This window comes from Onychostoma macrolepis, chromosome 19 (genome assembly GCF_012432095.1).
Source record: "Onychostoma macrolepis isolate SWU-2019 chromosome 19, ASM1243209v1, whole genome shotgun sequence".
Lineage (NCBI taxonomy): Eukaryota > Metazoa > Chordata > Actinopteri > Cypriniformes > Cyprinidae > Onychostoma > Onychostoma macrolepis.
This window is the reverse complement of record NC_081173.1, coordinates 29,011,010-29,028,781: the sequence shown is the minus strand read 5'-3', so window position 1 is coordinate 29,028,781 and position 17,772 is coordinate 29,011,010. Positions and strand designations below refer to the sequence as shown.

The following is a 17,772-nucleotide window of genomic DNA, read 5'->3' as shown; positions in this document are numbered from 1 at the left end:
CAGTGATGGTTGACTTTCTACAACTTTCTCCCATCTCCCGACTGCATCTCTGGAGCTCAGCCACAGTGATCTTTGGGTTCTTCTTTACCTCTCTCACCAAGGCTCTTCTCCCCGATAGCTCAGTTTGGCGGACGGCCAGCTCTAGGAAGGGTTCTGGTCGTCCCGAACGTCTTCCATTTAAGGATTATGGAGGCCACTGTGCTCTTAGGAACCTTAAGTGCAGCAGAAATTTTTTAATAACCTTGGACAGATCTGTGCCTTGCCACAATTCTGTCTCTGAGCTCTTCAGGCAGTTCCTTTGACCTCATGATTCTCATTTGCTCTGACATGCACTGTGAGCTGTAAGGTCTTATATAGACAGGTGTGTGGCTTTCCTAATCAAGTCCAATCAGTATAATCAAACACAGCTGGACTCAAATGAAGGTGTAGAACCATCTCAAGGATGATCAGAAGAAATGGACAGCACCTGAGTTAAATATATGAGTGTCACAGCAAAGGGTCTGAATACTTAGGACCATGTGATATTTCAGTTTTTCTTTTTTAATAAATCTGCAAAAATGTCAACAATTCTGTGTTTTTCTGTCAATATGGGGTGCTGTGTGTACATTGAGGAAAAAAAATGAACTTAAATGATTTTAGCAAATGGCTGCAATATAACAAAGAGTGAACAATTTAAGGGGTCTGAATACTTTCCGTGCCCACTGTGTATATATATATATATATATATATATATATTTTTTTTTTTTTTTTTTTTTTTTAATTAAAATAAATTCTCCAACATTGAAAAGAACCGTGCATGTTGTTTAGTATTATGTAAACAAGAAAACAATGATTTTGGTAAAAAGTGATTTTTTTTGTTGTTGTTGTAAATAAAACAAAGATTATTGGAGTAGGTTTTAGAAGAAAATTTAGAAATTTCACGTTTAATTCAATGTGTTACTACTTTGTAATTGTGAAATTTACTAGCTATTTCTGGGTGAAAACTGTTTCTACAATATTTCAAGCAAATACATACTGTTATTTCTACAAAAAGTTTCCTGGAGTAGCATGTACATACAATACTAGGGTAAATGAATACGGCAATTACTGTAAAATAACTGTATTAAAATACTACAATAATTACATCTCATAGACCTGATTTTATTTTTTAATCTAAATTCTGATAAAGAAAGAACACTCCCTATATGTACATAGTTTTCTTTTTAAAATACTACAATAATTAAATATTTTATATTAAACTTAATTTATTATATAATTAAAATATTTTATTATAATTCAATTATTATTATTAATAATAATAATAATAATCTGTTAGCTATAAATAATTATTTATTTATAACTAAAAATTCTAACAAAATCTATTTTAATTTGTTAATAAAAATACAGCTGTTCATAGATTTTTCCGTTATTTAACAGTACTTTAATGTTTATATAATATATTATATAAAATTACATTCACATTTAATAGACTAATAAATGATTCATTAAAAATGTATAAATAAAATAAATGACATCAAAATCAAATTTAAAAGTAAAAAAAAAGAAAAGAAAAAAAGCAAATAACAAATTGACCAAAACTTAAGCTAAAATTAAAATGAAAATATAAAAATAAAAACGATCTCACATGAATAAATAATTTAATAGTATATACTGTAAATAGCACTGATCCAAACGCAGCAGAAATAAGCCGCTTCATTGATTAATCGTCTCTGACCTCATCAAACACGTCCACTCTGGCATTGTTCTGCAGCAGGATCTTCACCACCTCTGTGTGACCCTGCTCTGCGGCCAACAGCAGTGGCGACCAGCCGTTCTGTACCACACACGTGAACACACACACAAACAATTAAACACACACTTTAAAAGGTCCCATATTTTTCATGATAACTGAGGTCTAGGGGCTATATACTACCATATAAAGCCCTATTCGGACGGGATTTTTTTACCTTCTGTAAAAAGGTCCGGAGAAATTACCTCAGGTAATACTAATCCCGTGCGAATAGACCAGCTGTAAATATGTACGTAAATATTCCGTATTTTTCTGTTTAAAAGTAGTTTTCCGTGTTTTTTCCACGCTTGAAGAAACATTCAGTTGCGTTCTAGGCGGTGGGACAAGTCTGCGGCAAACCTCAAATGCTTTCTGAATATGACAATGCATACCATTCAGATTAAAAAGAAGGTCGAAACTAACGACTCGAAAGCACTTGTTAGAGGCATGAAACTTCTGTTAGCTTTAGGTAAGTGTCTATTGCAAACAGAATCCAATCATAATTTAATTAATTTAATTAATAAAATCGATGGATGTAGCACGCACATGACGACAGGGAGGTGAAGGCAGTGCGTAAATCGAGTTACTCCTTCCACTTCTGGTAGTTTTACTGAGATTTCTTATCCCGTGCGAATTGGCCATTAATATTACAGACGTCCTGTGGTAAATTAACATTACTCCATCTACCCTTGTAAAACTAGTCCGAATAGGGCTTAAGTTTCAAAACAGTCAATCCACAGTAAAGTGTACACAGCCTGCATAAAGTAGCCTTTTCACGAGCCCTTGTGACTTCCGTAAAAATGTGACATCCGATCTACTCAGTCACCGCCTTCAGTCACCACCCAGAGTACCGCCCACCCTCTTTTTGCCAAACCCCCAGACATCATCGCGTCTATGCCATTGCTGAACAACAACAACACGGAAACATGTCGAAAAGGTTGACTAACTCACTGTGTCTATCTTGTCATGATGAAGATGTAAATACACTTCAATTTCAGCAGGCAACTATTTTTACAGCTACATTATTCCAGCTACAATTGTATATACAATTACAAATGATTATATATAAATCGTTAGTTTGTTGTTTTACACACATGCACACAGACATTATGAAATCTTCAGACGCACCCATAACAACAAAAGACAATACTTCATTGAACCTTTTCTGATAAGAAGTGTGCACTGTAAATGCGAGCATTTTTGACGATCGTTTCTGTCCAGTCGTCGGTTTTTTTTGTCTGGCAGTGGCAGCAGGTAACTTATGCGATCAAATTTCTAATTTGAGGCTGTATTACGTCGATTCTGGCACCCAACATCAAAACAAGATGATATTTTAAGCTCCTTATGTAACTTAGTTGAATCTGCGCTGGTTTGAATGGGCCGCCTCCGGTTTGTTTTTTTCCAGCTAGCGCTGTGACATATTTGTGACATCGGCCCTACATGACCTGTTACCTGTGGTTGGCCTGGCTGTGCGTCACTCAGGAAACAACAGGCCAATCAGAAGAGAGGCTCATGAATATTAATTAGACAGGCCAAAATCGACCTGTTCTTAGCAGAGCTCCTGAGAGAAGAGCTGTAAAAATATATTGTGATGGTTTTTGGTACTTATACTGCAAATATATATTCTTAAGGACATCAAAACATAAAATAAAACTCCAGAAAGGTGTACAATATGGGACCTTTAACACTAATGGACCAAACTACTTACAGTGGAGCTGACAGTACATCCAGGGTAATCATTGTTAACTAAATCTAAAACTAAAAATATGAACTATATTTTTTAATAAAGTTTTTTAAATGAAGTTGAAATAAAATAAAATAAATAAAATATTGGATGAAGAACAACTCAAATAATTTTAAAATTAAGCACTAAAATTACTAACTGTAAACTGAAACTAAAAGTAAAACAAAAATAACATTAAACCTAAAAACAGATAAAATAAAAATGAATTAAATTTAAATTAAAAAACAATAAAACATTCAAAAAAGTTTGCAGTTATTAACTCAAGAGTTATTATCGTTAAATCAGACTAATACTACTAAAAACATTTTTGTTAACTGATATAAAGCTAAAATAAAATAAAAATAATAAATATTAGATGAAAACTAAATAAAAACTAACTGAAATAATGTTACATTGAAGCATGAAAATTACTAACTGGAAATAAATAAATAAATAAACTAAAATGGAACTAAAACTAAAATTAAAACTGAAATATACAAAATATAAAAATCAATTCTGAATAGTTACATTAAAGAAAATGACAAAAGCACATAACAAAATTACTTTAACTAAAATTACAATTAAAATATTAAAAAATTTAATTGAATTCAAAATATAAAAAAATAACTAATACTAGTGCTTTGGGAACATTTGATCTTTAAAAATAAAGTAAAAATAATGTCACCAACTGCACAGTTTTGCATGTTTTATAAGAGGGTCATACGCATGTTTTAAAGAATAGGTAAGGTACAAGGAAAGAAAACACTTGAGTCTAATAAGCTGTAGTCTGTGCCCTTACTGAAGCGTCAGATCAGTGTGAGATCTTTCTGAGATCACTGCTGATTTATACCTTGGCGTGTTTGTTGATGGCGGTCTGGAGCTGGTTGGAGGGGACATTACTGAGCATCTCCTGAAGAACAGCGGTGTTTCCCACCCTGGCGCTGTAATGAAGAGGTGTCTCTCCGCTCTGAAGAAACAACACATTCACAATACCAGCGCACTGGTCAGTTTTGTGTAAAGATGTCTGTCAAACAGCACGAAGCACACCTGTCGGGTGACGGCGGTGACGTCAGCGTGATGCTCCATCAGGATCTTGATGATGCAGGTGTCCTCATCCGGCCGATGCACCGCGTCGCTCCTGAGCTCAGCTGCCAGGTGCAGTGGCGTCTCGCCCTTCTGCAGGGGGCGCCAAACACAAGTAAAGCATGCAGGGTTTTGTCTGGTGTTTTTGGTAGTTTATCATGTCGTTCTCATTGATCTGTGAGTCTGACCTGGTTCCCTTCACGCACACACAGCTCCGCCTCCTGACGGCTCCTCTCATTGGTCAGAGAGTTTAAAACCTCCTCCACCACGCAAGCGTGACAGTGACGCACCGCAACGTGGAGAGGGTTTTCACCAACCTCAACACAAAATAACAGCACAGATTTAGATTTAGATAATATTGATATAGAATTCAGTGAAGATAGAACTAGAAGTGACTATAGAAACAGTGACTCTCCTACAAGAGAAGACAAAAAGGGTGAAAATGCAAATAAATTCATTAATCTTAGTATGGCTTAAAAAAAAAAGTGGGGTTGAATTAATAAATACAAAATATAAATAACTTTCAAATAGGACATTTAAAAATAAATAAATTAATAAATCTTAGTATGGCTTTTTAAAGTTGGGGTTTGAATAAAAAAAATTTATATAAAGAATACAAAAGAATGCAAAAAACTAAACTTTTGAACAAGACATTTCATTAAATAAATAAATAAATAAATAAATAAATAAATAAATATATATATATATATATATATATATATATATATATATATAAAAATACATTTTAGTATGGCTTTTTAAAAGTGGGCGTTTAATTAATAAATATAAATACAATACACAATTTAATACAAAATATAAAATTTAAATAAAAACAATAAATAAATTAAAATAAATAAATAAATGAATGAATGAATAAATAAATCTTATAGCTTTTTAAAAGTTGGGGTTGAATTAATATTAACAAAATATAAAGAACATAAAAATATAAATAACTTTTGAACAAGTTTATTAAATAAATACATTTTAGTATGGTTTTTTCAAAGTTGGGGTTGAATTAATAAATATAAACAAAATATAAAGAATGAATTACAAAAATACAAAATACAGTACATTTACATTTTTATTATATCCATTCAAGGAAACATGCATGAAATAACATTAGTTAATGCAATTGTTAACATAAACAATGAACAGTACTTTTCCAGCATTTATTAATCTTTTTTTTTTTTTTTTTTTTTACATATTCTAATATATTTTTAACATTAAAAACAGCACGAGTTAACATTAGTTAATGCATAAATTAAAAATATTTTATTAGCAACATTAAAATAATAAATATAAATAAGTAAAATAAGATTAGAAGTAATTTAAGATAACATTTAAAAAAATAATACAACTGCAATTTATTATTGAATTTACAATTTATTATTGAACTTTTTTGTTGTTGTTGTTGTGTCTCACCTTAAAATGCACTATTTCTCCAGGACAGATGTTTAATAAAGTACCTTAGACTTCCAGGTCACGTCTCCACCCTCCTGGATCAGCGCTCGTATCATCTGCAGAGCACCGTGACGTGCGGCTACATGCATAGCTGTCTCTCCGTTCTGATCAAAGAGAGAAACACTGTTTTAATGGCAGGTTTACCTTCGTTAAACACTGTGATCCTGTGGCGCCCCCTTCTGACCGACCTTCTGCTCTGCGTTCACATCGGCTCCGCTCTTCAGAAGCATTTCAGCCGCCCGTTCACCTTCCTTCACTCTCGCTGCGATGTGCAGAGGGGTTTCCTGCGCCTTTATAGAGGACACGCACATCAACCAAGTTTGCTTTCATTTGGTGGAAAATTTCATGAACTGATAAAACACTTGGCAAAACCACTATTATTTGCAGATTGATTCAGCCTTAACTTTACTGGACCTGAAATCAAAGCTTCCTACTTTAAAAAAACCTTTTTCCTGTTCCATGGAAAACATGCAGGTGCAGAAAAAAATAAATAAAAAATTATTCTATAACATTTTACAATAAGGTTCCATTTGTTAACAATGACACTTCTAAACTGTATATTAATTTCAGTTAATGTTAATTTCAATATGTACTAATACCAGTATTATTTTAGAATCACTGAGATACTATGTTTTTTATTATTATTTTTAAAGGGGTGGTTGACTGTTTTTTTTCTAGGGTTGATTGTGTTGATGGGGTGCAGTCTAACATGTGTTAATGCTTCATTTTTAAAAAATGCATTATTTTTCACATAATTTACCTTTATTCCACACCACTCTGTCCCTTCTCCTCTAAACGCGCTGATCATTTCCTGGTTTTATGAAGCCCCTCCCTCAGAAATACGCAATGGGCTCAGATTGGCCAGCTGGCTCAGTGTGTTGTGATTGGCTAAACCGCCTCTAGTGCGTGTCTAAATGTCCCGCCCCTCAACTCAGCGGCATGTGCTCCGGTTGTATTGTAAACAAAGGCGTCGTCTATATTGCTTATCAATTTGAGCCCGATTGAGAGGCAGAGGAATTTTAGTGAAGAAGATCGCGCAGAACCTGTGCAAGCACGGCTCTTAATGGTATGTTTTTTGTTTGTTGTTGTCTCTTTTAGAGAGACTTTTAGATATGCTGTTATTTGTAAGTGCTACTGCTTCTGTTAGCTTTTAATATATGGTTTTATCCTGATTAAAGCTTTAATACAGTACGGCAACTGCAGGCGCCTCCATGTTTAACGCTTGTCATAGCTGTGTGAAAATAAGTGTATAAATGGAACATTTCATTGTTGAGAGAGAGAGAGAGAGAGAGAGAGAGATGCAGAGCGTGTGCAGAGCAGGGGACGCGAGGAACAGGATTGAGAACCGCTGCTTTAGAACATGATTTTGAAACTTGTGAATCCATTTGAATCGTTAGAAGACAGAATCGCGATTCATATATGAATAGATTTTTACGTGCACCCCTAGTTTTCTCTTCCTCTTCTCTAAAGCAGCGCAGCATGGCCTCGCCCCCTTTGTTGTGTGTTACCGGAGGCGGGGTTTATCTGGGTTCGTGACATAACGGACCCGGGAAGTAATTCGTTGTAGTCCCTTACCAACCGTTTTTGTAGGCATTAAAATGCCAGAATTTTAAAAGACGATATCTCTGTTTGCATTGAACTTTCAGCGCCGCAACTTTGCAGATATTGTTTATGCTCAAACATTTATGACTCAAACTTTATGCAACATTACACAATAACTAACGTTAAAAAAGTGAAATCGCAATCAACCACCCCTTTAATTAGCTTTTCTTTTTTAGAGTTTCTGTTTTTATTTTCATTTTTGTATTGTTTTAGTAATTTTGTTTTGTTCTTTTCAATTTTTGTCTATATCGTTTTTTCCCCCCCAATTTTTATTTAGTTTCAGTTATTAGTATTCAATTGTTATTTAGTAAGTTTTTTAAATACATTTTATTTTATATCTGTTAATATTTATTTTATTTTAAGTAACAACATTTTTATGGCGAGAAATGTTGCTCAACTATCTGAAATAAAATAAATATATATTTTATTTAACTTATTAATATTATATTTTATCTCAGTTAACGTTTATTTTATTTCAAGTAACGAAAATCATTTTTATGGTTTGGTTGTTTAGTGTTTTTTTTTGTTTCGTATTTTTTTCGTAAGATTTATTCATTTTTATTTCAGTTTAAGTTTCAGTTATTTTAATAGTTAAACTAAATTAACATCAGAAATGCTGTATTAGCAACTAACTAAATAATAAAACTGACTATTACATTATTAAAAGTTGCATCTGTTAATATTATTTAATGGATCTGTGCTAATCCAAACTAATAATGAACAGTTAATATATAGATACTGTATCAAATGTATCATTGTACGTTAATGTATGAACTAATGAGGACTTATTGTAAAGCTCTTTACAAAAACCTCTTTTTCTTTAAAATTAGTTAAGATGATTCTTTTAAATGACTCCTCACTGAACTCTGCTGGAAATGTCTTCATGATCAATCAGATCCGTACAGGTGTGTTTTTACCTTTCCTCCTCTGAGCTCCACATTTGCCCCGAATCCCAGCAGCATCTGCACCACCTGCGGCTTGCAGTTCTCCACCGCGATGTGAAGTGCCGTCTGTCCATCTTTAGCCGTGGCATCCACATGTGCCCCCTTCTCGAGCAAAGCCTTCACTACAGCTGCGTGTCCTCTCTTGGCTACGGCGTGAAGACAAACCGCCCCTGACTGCACAACATCACACAACATCCAACCACGCACAAGAACAGATTATAGAAATAAGATTAGTCACAACCAATGCTGAAAACAAGATCTAAACAGTGTTATAAAACAAAACAGGATTTGGAAGTCCTATAATGCAAGGAACTCAGTTTACTGCAAAGCATATCATGCACTGAATTTGCAAAAATCTAATGCAAAAATATATAATGCAAATCTCTAATGCAACTTTGGTGCATTGTATTTTTGCACTATGACAATTTTTCAAAGCAGCATTGGATTGTATCATTCTGATCCAAAAATACTTTTTCAGATGATCAAATGTGGATTAGCAGAGCTTTAAATAGGGTCACAAATCAAAATATAGCCTACTAGATATAAAATGAACAACAGGCAGAACAGTCAGCATTATGCCACATTAAGTGCTATTATTTTACAGAAACAGCACAATAAAATAATATAAACATCCCCTTCTATTTTCAGTTCCACAGTTTCCACAACTAATAAATAAAAATGAACAAATATACATGCAATAAGGATGCAATTGTAAGAAACTACTTTTGACTGGCTCATTGCGTCACTGTAATTAATATACAGTGATAATTACAATATATGTAATATACTGTGTGTTACAATATATTCTAAGATTTAAATTAGACTTTTAATAATTTTTTTATTTTAAATTATTTTTTAAATAATTTTAAGAATTAAACATTATTTTTTGCTTGATATTGACAGTTGTTTGGGGGATTATGTTATGGGACAAAAAAAAAAAAAATTTGTTCCTAAAATCCCTGAATCCGCCAATTTGAAATGTTAATAAATACTATAATAGTATATAAATAACACTAAAATAAAATTTAAAAAAATGATGTAGGAATTACATTTTTAAACTGTTTTCATTCAGAAATTGCTAGTAAATTCAGAAATTATTACAAAAAAAACTGGAAGTTAACATTGAATTAAACATGAAATATTGAAGCAGAAAGACTGAAATTGTATTTTCTTGTAAAACTTACTCCAATAATGTTTTCTTATTTTAATCTTATTAAGAAGTTTTGAACAACAAATACTGAAGGTCTGATTCAGAATCAAAACCTAAAGAAACCCTTCTCTTCTTTTGAACAAACAATTTTCAAGATCTAATCCAATCTTCCAATTTATAGTAACCAGTCTACTAATAAACTAATTTCACAGATGTGTTGAGTACCTTGTTAGGCATGTGCAGCGAGACGCCTTTCCTCAGTAGCGTGAGAGCGGTTGCAGGGTGACCACATTGAGATGCGATATGCAAAAGCGTGTTGCCGTCCTGTACAAGATCATACGGGAGATTCATTAGAAAAATCTTCACAGAATACAACACTGTGCTCAAATTTGCACTCAAAGTCTGCAATCACAAATAAGAGATCTCAATATGGACTCAAATATTTATCATCAAATTATCTGAGCTTCTCCTCCAGTGTTAATTTCGTCAACGAAGACGACGAAAAGTATTCATTAACAAACCTTTTTTCTGTGACTAAGACGAGATGTTGACGAGCTAAAACTAATATCTGATGATAAAAACTATGACGAAATTTATGCCGCGTCTTCGTTAACAAGACGAGACGGTACTAGAATGTTATTTGAAGACTACCAGACATTCAAAATACATCCTATAGGCTAAGTTAACTGTCTTGACTTTCAAAATGTGCGTCCCTGTCATTGGATTGCAATCAGATGAGGTGCGTTCGCATATCTAGTCTCAGTATGGCAGCCGCAGCGGATAGATAGGCTACCAAAACGCGAACTAGCGATCTGAAACAATGGCCTCAGCACCTGAAGGGCTAGGGATAGTGTGACCAGACGTCCCGTTTTTCCCGGGAGTGAATGTGTGTCAGTATTACATGCATCCGTCTTAAATGGACCGCATTCCTAATTAAATACCTATCCGTGTCATTAATGTTAACCAACAAAAGATGTTAAGTAAATGTATACATGTCAAGTAAGCCTACTGTATCTGAAAAAAAAGTTTAATTTGTATCTCTACCAAAAAATGAAAATTTATTCCAGTTTTTCCCAAATTCCCAAAAGATCAAGTTTAAACTTAATTGAGACTTAATTTTTGCATCCAAGTAATAATAAACTATTTGAAATCGGATCACCTTTGTTCTTGCTAACACACATGACCTAAACTTCTCGGTGAGGATCTCGACTGCATTGGTGTGTCCCTGCTCTGCGGCGATGTGTAGAGGAGATCTGTCCATCTGAAACAGAGGTGAAAAGAGATATATAAAAAGAAGAGTAATAAAAATGTAATTAAATGATTAGAAAAAAATTAAACGCTAATTGAAAATTTATTAAATCATAAAGATAATTCAAAAATTCAAAACAAAACAATTTAAATAAAACACTGAAAATATCACAAACATGTTAAATAAAAAATCAAAATAAAATACATACTAAAAAAATTAATATAAAACAATTAAAATTTAAATAAATTGTAAAAAAACTGACAATTAATCAAATAAAATTATAAAATAAACAATTAAAAAATCAAAATAAAACTTATTCGACCACAAAAATTTAATATTGAAAATAAAATTAAACATTGAAAATGAATTAAATGACAAATGTGTCAAACAAAATACATGTTAAATAACAATAAAATGCCTACTAAAAATTAAATCATTAAAAATGTAAACTGCAAAATAAACATTTAAAAAACACTTACAGAAAAAGATGAAATATTTTATATGCTTACTTGCATGTAATGTGACATCAGTGAACTGCAACATGCGGATTGTACAATTTTAATTGAGTTCAGTTTGCTTGCATTTAATTTCCTGAAGGCAATTTGAATGTATTTAGACATAAAAACAATACTACGCTATGTAAGCTTGCTATATATATATATGTTGCTGCATGAGTGTGTCTGTATGTACGCTTGTCCGTTTCAGATGTGAAGTTCATTGGAGGATCCACCTGCCACTCTGCTGACATCTGTGATCGCGCAACCAATTGCCTGCTGTCGGGCAGTTTAAAATCCACTCTAACATTTCAGTGGCGATTAGTCTGGGCTGAGTGAGGATACGGCTCTTGTGAGAAGACCAGTCTGAGAGTCTGATTTTTGTTGGGGTTATGGCTCTGTTGTTTTGCAGTAGAATCAGTGTTTTGCTGGTTGTTGATTATGACTGTGGTGTGCGCCCTGCACCTGTTTGATGTTAAACGATATTGAGGCTTCTTTAGTCACTGATGAAAGTTGTGCAGGCTGTTTGGAGAGGTTGTGAGTAAGGCATGTCACGACATACATTTACTTCATGTAGATTTACTTATTCAGGGTTTTTCCTGGGTCAAAAAAGGTCTTCGGTGGTGGCTGACGGTCATCCACACACACAGTAAAAAGAACCCTCCCCATGTGATCTGCGAACCCAATACTGACCATAACTAAAATAAATGCAAAGAAACAGATTGTGATTTTTAATGATATTTATTCATGAAAGAAAAAACAGCCTCTGTCAGGGAATATAATAAAACTGGCTTTCATATTTTTGTAAGATAGGATCCTTCTTTGCTAGACCTCACAATTATAATTGTCAATATTGAAAAAGCATTTAAAAGTTGCATTAAAAGTTTATATTTAACTAGTAGTCTAATTTTCTACCATACATCTGAATAAAATTAGCAACTGTCTAACAAATTGCTTTGTGGCTGGTTTCACCTCTCTCAGTCTAAAGTAGCCTAAATGATTTTAACTACACATGGTCATATACAGTGGGTATGGAAAGTATTCAGACCCCCTTAAATTTTTCACTCTTTGTTATATTGCAGCCATTTGCTAAAATCATTTAAGTTAATTTTTTTTTCCTCAACAGGAGAGAGCTGCATCAGCAGTGGAAAGATAAGTTACTTTACTTTCAGTTTCATTCGCGGCAGTTTTCTTGCTGGCTATATCCGTGGCGGTGCGTGTAGCATTAGCGCTGTCATATCTGACTATTACATGTCATATAACACGCTCTCACACGTTTGTTTTTTTAACATTTTGGGAGGAGTAAAATGTACATATGTGGTTTCAACAAGCAGATGCATTTACACTTGTCCAGTTTTCGTCTGGAATGCGTCCCAGACAGAAGTGGTTTGAGTGATCGGATTTAAATCCATATCGAAAGCGTTTCGAATTCGCGATCGGATAGCTGTTCAACCAGAGATAACGCATAAAGTGAGCAGGTGTAATCAGGCCCAGAGAGAGTGCGTGGGGAAGGGCTCTCTGCTCTCTCTCCCTCAGTTAACATGCACACTATCACAAGCGCAGCAGTCATTTACATCACTCATAAATCACACGAACCGATCAAATACGGCTTTGGTGGGACAAAAATTCGTTCTGGCGGCCGCCAAAAAATTTTCAATGCAGGACAAACCCTGTTATTGTATTAGATACACCAGGCTAGGGCGAGAGGTGCTAATCTTGAATGTTTTTGTTTGGTTAGTCAGTGTAGTGTTAGTGGTTGCATCTCGTACGCTGAAGATGTTTGTTTCTACATTTTCTGTTGATAGATAATTTAGTTTGTTTAACATTAGTTACTGGGAGTTTTTGTTTGATTTAGTTTGATATAAGCATCTCTCTCACTCTCCTTCCTCTCCTCCAAATTGTTCTTGTCTTCCTCATTCATTGCTTGTCCTATTGTAAATATTTACTTTACCACTTCACTCTCTCTCAAGCACTTTAAAAGGAAATAAACATTGTGACAAAATTATTGATTTTGTTTGTGCGGTTCCTTTCCCGCTTTGATATGCACACACATAAATCTTGTATGTTATGTCTAATAATATCCCTAGATGTACCACAATTGATTGATGAGGAATGTAACAAATACTTAAAACAGTATTTTTACAAAACTTTAAAAAAAAAAAAAAGTACATAAACCCCTAATGCCTAGTTCACACGGCATGATTTTCAAAATCATCGGATCATCATTGTTTTAACTCTGTACGACTGTCAGGGGTAGCATTCAGTTGCTGCTGTGTTCACATTGCATGATGGATCGGCGACAGGAGGTTGCACACTGCACGACTTTACAACAGGAAGAATCACGACAACTCTGTCTGCTCCGCAAACTACAGCCAAACGCACACGAGAAGTGATAAGGTTACTATGTTACAGACTTTTCATTAAGACCCTAAAGAATAATATCAACTTGTGGAAAATGGGCATTATATGACCCCTTTAAGAAATCAATATTTGGTGGAATAACCCTGATTTTCAATTACAACAAATGAACACATTTGTCATTTATGCAAAAAAAAAAAAAAAAAATGCTCTAAATTAAATATTTTTTTGAAATTTGGAAGAAATGTTATCAGACCCTTATAGAATAAAACAAATATTAACATTTTACTCAAAACCATACCTATCAGATCCAGTAAACTTTCCAGTAAATCCAGAGAATTTTCAAGAGGTCTCTTAATTTTTTCCAGAGCTGTATATTGTATTATACAATATTAATATATAGATCAAAGGGGTTCAGCTGACAAAAACATTTGGGAATCCATATAGATAAACAGGCAGTCTTCATAACTGAATTGACTGTTCAGTTATATATAAACAATGTTTTCAGTCTCACCTTGTCTAAGATGTTAGGACTGGCCTTGCAGTGGTATAAAAACTTCAGCATGTTCTCGTCTCCTTCCAGAGCGGCGATGTGCAGAGGAGTCTGCCATTCATTCTGAAAACAAACAAGGCATGATGGGTAATTAGCTCAACACCACTCTGTCTTTTCCAGTAAGAGAAATCACATAGAAATGGAAACACAATGTTTGTGTTTCAAACAGCAGCACAACATTGACTCATATGTTCTCTATATTAGCAAACCTAAGTTTCTTATTGCTCTCCAGGTTACTAATAGCTGCTGGCATAAAATCAAGGCATTGATGATTACAAAACCACCACTGGCTCTGCACCCCTTTACCTAAATTCATTACTTCAGACTTAAGTGCCCTCTACAAGCTTGCGTTTTGTAAGTGAACGGCGCCCTATTGTGCCATCCCAAAGAGGCACAAAATCACCTTCACGGACTTTCACCTTAACTGTTCCCTCCTGGTGGAATCACCTGCCCAACTCTATCCCAGCAGCTGAATCCTTAGCCATCTTCAAGAAACACATCTGTTCCATCTACAGGTGCTGGTCATATAATTAGAATATCATCAAAAAGTTGATTTATTTCACTAATTCCATTCAAAAAGTGAAACTTGTATATTATATTCATTCATTACACACAGACTGATATATTTCAAATGTTTATTTCTTTTAATTTTGATGATTAGAGCTTACAGCTCATGAAAGTCAAAAATCAGTATCTCAAAATATTAGAATATTACTTAAGACCAATACAAAGAAAGGATTTTTAGAAATCTTGGCCAACTGAAAAGTATGAAGATGAAAAGTATGAGCATGTACAGCACTCAATACTTAGTTGGGGCTCCTTTGCCTGAATTACTGCAGCAATGCGGCGTGGCATGGAGTCGATCAGTCTGTGGCACTGCTCAGGTGTTATGAGAGCCCAGGTTGCTCTGATAGTGGCCTTCAGCTCTTCTGCATTGTTGGGTCTGGTGTCTCTCATCTTCCTCTTGACAATGCCCCACAGATTCTCTATGGGGTTCAGGTCAGCGAGTTTGCTGGCCAATCAAGCACAGTAACACTATGGTCATTGAACCAGCTTTTGGTACCTTTGGCAGTGTGGGCAGGTGCCAAGTCCTGTTGGAAAATGAAATCAGCATCTCCATTAAGCTTGTCAACAGAAGGAAGCATGAAGTGCTCTAAAATTTCCGGTAGATGGCTGCATTGACTGTGGACTTCAGAAAACACAGTGGACCAACACCAGCAGATGACATGGCAGCCCAAATCATCACTGACTGTGGAAACTTCACACTGGACTTCAAGCAACATGGATTCTGTGCCTCTCCACTCTTCCTTCAGACTCTGGGACCTTGATTTCCAAATGAAATGTAAAATTTACTTTCATCTGAAAAGAGGACTTTGGACCACTGAGCAACAGTCCAGTTCTTTTTCTCCACAGCCCAGGTAAGATGCTTCTGACGTTGTCTCTGGTTCAGAAGTGGCTTGGTAGCCCTTTTCCTGAAGACGTCTGAGCGTGGTGACTCTTGATGCACTGACTCCAGCTTCAGTTCTCTCCTTGTGAAGCTCTCACAAGTGTTTGAATCGGCTTTGCTTGACTGTATTCTCAAGCTTGCGGTCATCCCTGTTGCTTGTGCACCTTTTCCTACCCAAATTCTTCCTTCCAGTCAACTTTGCATTTAATATGCTTTGATACAGCACTCTGTAAACAGCCACACCTTTCAGTAATGACCTTCTGTGACTTACCCTATTTGTGGAGGGTGTCAATGTTCATCTTCTGGATCATTGCCAAGTCAGCAGTCTTCCCCATTATTGTGGTTTCAAAGAACAAGAGATACCCAGAATTTATACTGTAGGGATGGTCATTTATTCAAACTCAAATGTAAATATTCTAATATTTTGAGATACTGATTTTTGACTTTCATGAGCTGTAAGCTCTAATCATCAAAATTAAAAGAAATACACATTTGAAATATATCAGTCTGTGTGTAATGAATGAATATAATATACAAGTTTCACTTTTTGAATGGAATTAGTGAAATAAATCAACTTTTTGATGATATTCTAATTATATGACCAGCACCTGTACACTTGAACCTCCAACACTAAGCACTCTCTATTCTATTTCTATTCTAATTACTTGTTTTCTTTTTATTTATTTAAAAAAAATTACCCTCTAACACTCGATTCTATTTCTATTCTTTCGACTTGTTTCATTTTAATTTATTTGAAAAATGGACCCTCTAACACTAGCACTCTCTATTCTATTTCTATTCTATCTACTTATTTTCTTTTTATTTATTATTAAAAGTGACCCTCTAACACTAGAACGACCAACACTTGCATTCTCTATTCTAATATATAGATCACATGATGTGTCTACACACACACACACACACACATACATATATACATATACATATATATATATACATATACATATATATATATATATATATATATATATATATATATATACACACACACATATATATATATATATATATATATATATATATATATATATAAACAAAAAACCTTGCTACTGTATGTGTACTGCATTAGACTAACCGGGACTCGTCACAGCACTTACATATTATTGCTCTTCTGTTGGTTTTGATAGCCTCTATTGTCCTCATTTGTAAGTCACTTTGGATAAAAGTGTCTGCTAAATGACTAAATGTAAATATAATGTAAATGTGTGTGTGTCCACCTTATGAAGATGAAGCACTCGGACACTCTCTAATGAATGATGAATAACTAATCAGAAAGCACTTAAACATGAATCTGAAACTCAGTCTGTGCTTGCTTCGATTTGGATCCAAATTGGATCCAAATCAATTACTAATTCAGTCCCTCCCAGGGTTATTATCATTAACATATTTGCATTTATTTTAGTTAGTTACATAGGCAACATTTCTAACATTTCTCTTTTTTTTTTTTTTTTTTGGTCTCATTGGGATACTATTATAGCCTTTATTAATATTTTGAAGTAGTTTTTGATTTTACTTTTTTGTTTTCATTTTAATTTTTGCAAAATTGAAGTAATTTTGTTGTTCAGTTTTTAAAGTGTTTTTATTAAGTTTATTTCAGTTTTAGTTAATTGAGTACATCAGTGTTGCCTGAGGAACTAACTGAAATAAAATGTCTTTTATTTTATTTCAGTTAAATTTATTTCAAGTAACAAAGGTTTATTTTATGATTTTAGTTATCTATAATAACCCTGGGAGCAATATTATGATGCAAATAATCATCCATAAGTGCTGTCTGTTCATCCATCCCTGACCTTTAACAGGACAAACATTTTCCTCCATCCACCCTTCAAACTCACTCTTCACTCGTTTCCAAGCCTCACAGAAAACTCCAGACCGCTCCAGAAGCAATCCCAGCTGTCACAGCAGACATAAAATGTAAT

At 34.1% G+C, this 17,772-nt stretch overlaps 1 protein-coding gene across 6 annotated transcripts in view; it reads right to left on the bottom strand.

Moving 5' to 3' along the window:
- Positions 1 to 17,772, bottom strand: part of trpn1 (transient receptor potential cation channel, subfamily N, member 1) — a 90,044-nt gene that overhangs the window by 37,322 nt on the left and 34,950 nt on the right. For 5 of the 6 annotated variants that reach the window (XM_058752813.1, XM_058752814.1, XM_058752815.1 and 2 more), the window contains 10 exons: positions 14,347 to 14,448; positions 10,891 to 10,992; positions 9,957 to 10,055; positions 8,555 to 8,755; positions 6,224 to 6,325; positions 6,041 to 6,139; positions 4,763 to 4,891; positions 4,539 to 4,667; positions 4,342 to 4,458; positions 1,715 to 1,813 (listed from right to left, as the gene is read on the bottom strand). In XM_058752813.1, the coding sequence (XP_058608796.1) occupies positions 1,715 to 1,813; positions 4,342 to 4,458; positions 4,539 to 4,667; positions 4,763 to 4,891; positions 6,041 to 6,139; positions 6,224 to 6,325; positions 8,555 to 8,755; positions 9,957 to 10,055; positions 10,891 to 10,992; positions 14,347 to 14,448 (1,179 nt within the window). Of the gene's footprint in view, positions 1 to 1,714; positions 1,814 to 4,341; positions 4,459 to 4,538; positions 4,668 to 4,762; positions 4,892 to 6,040; positions 6,140 to 6,223; positions 6,326 to 8,554; positions 8,756 to 9,956; positions 10,056 to 10,890; positions 10,993 to 14,346; positions 14,449 to 17,688; positions 17,708 to 17,772 lie in introns of those variants that run through there. The other variant, XM_058752818.1, reaches the window with a different exon arrangement.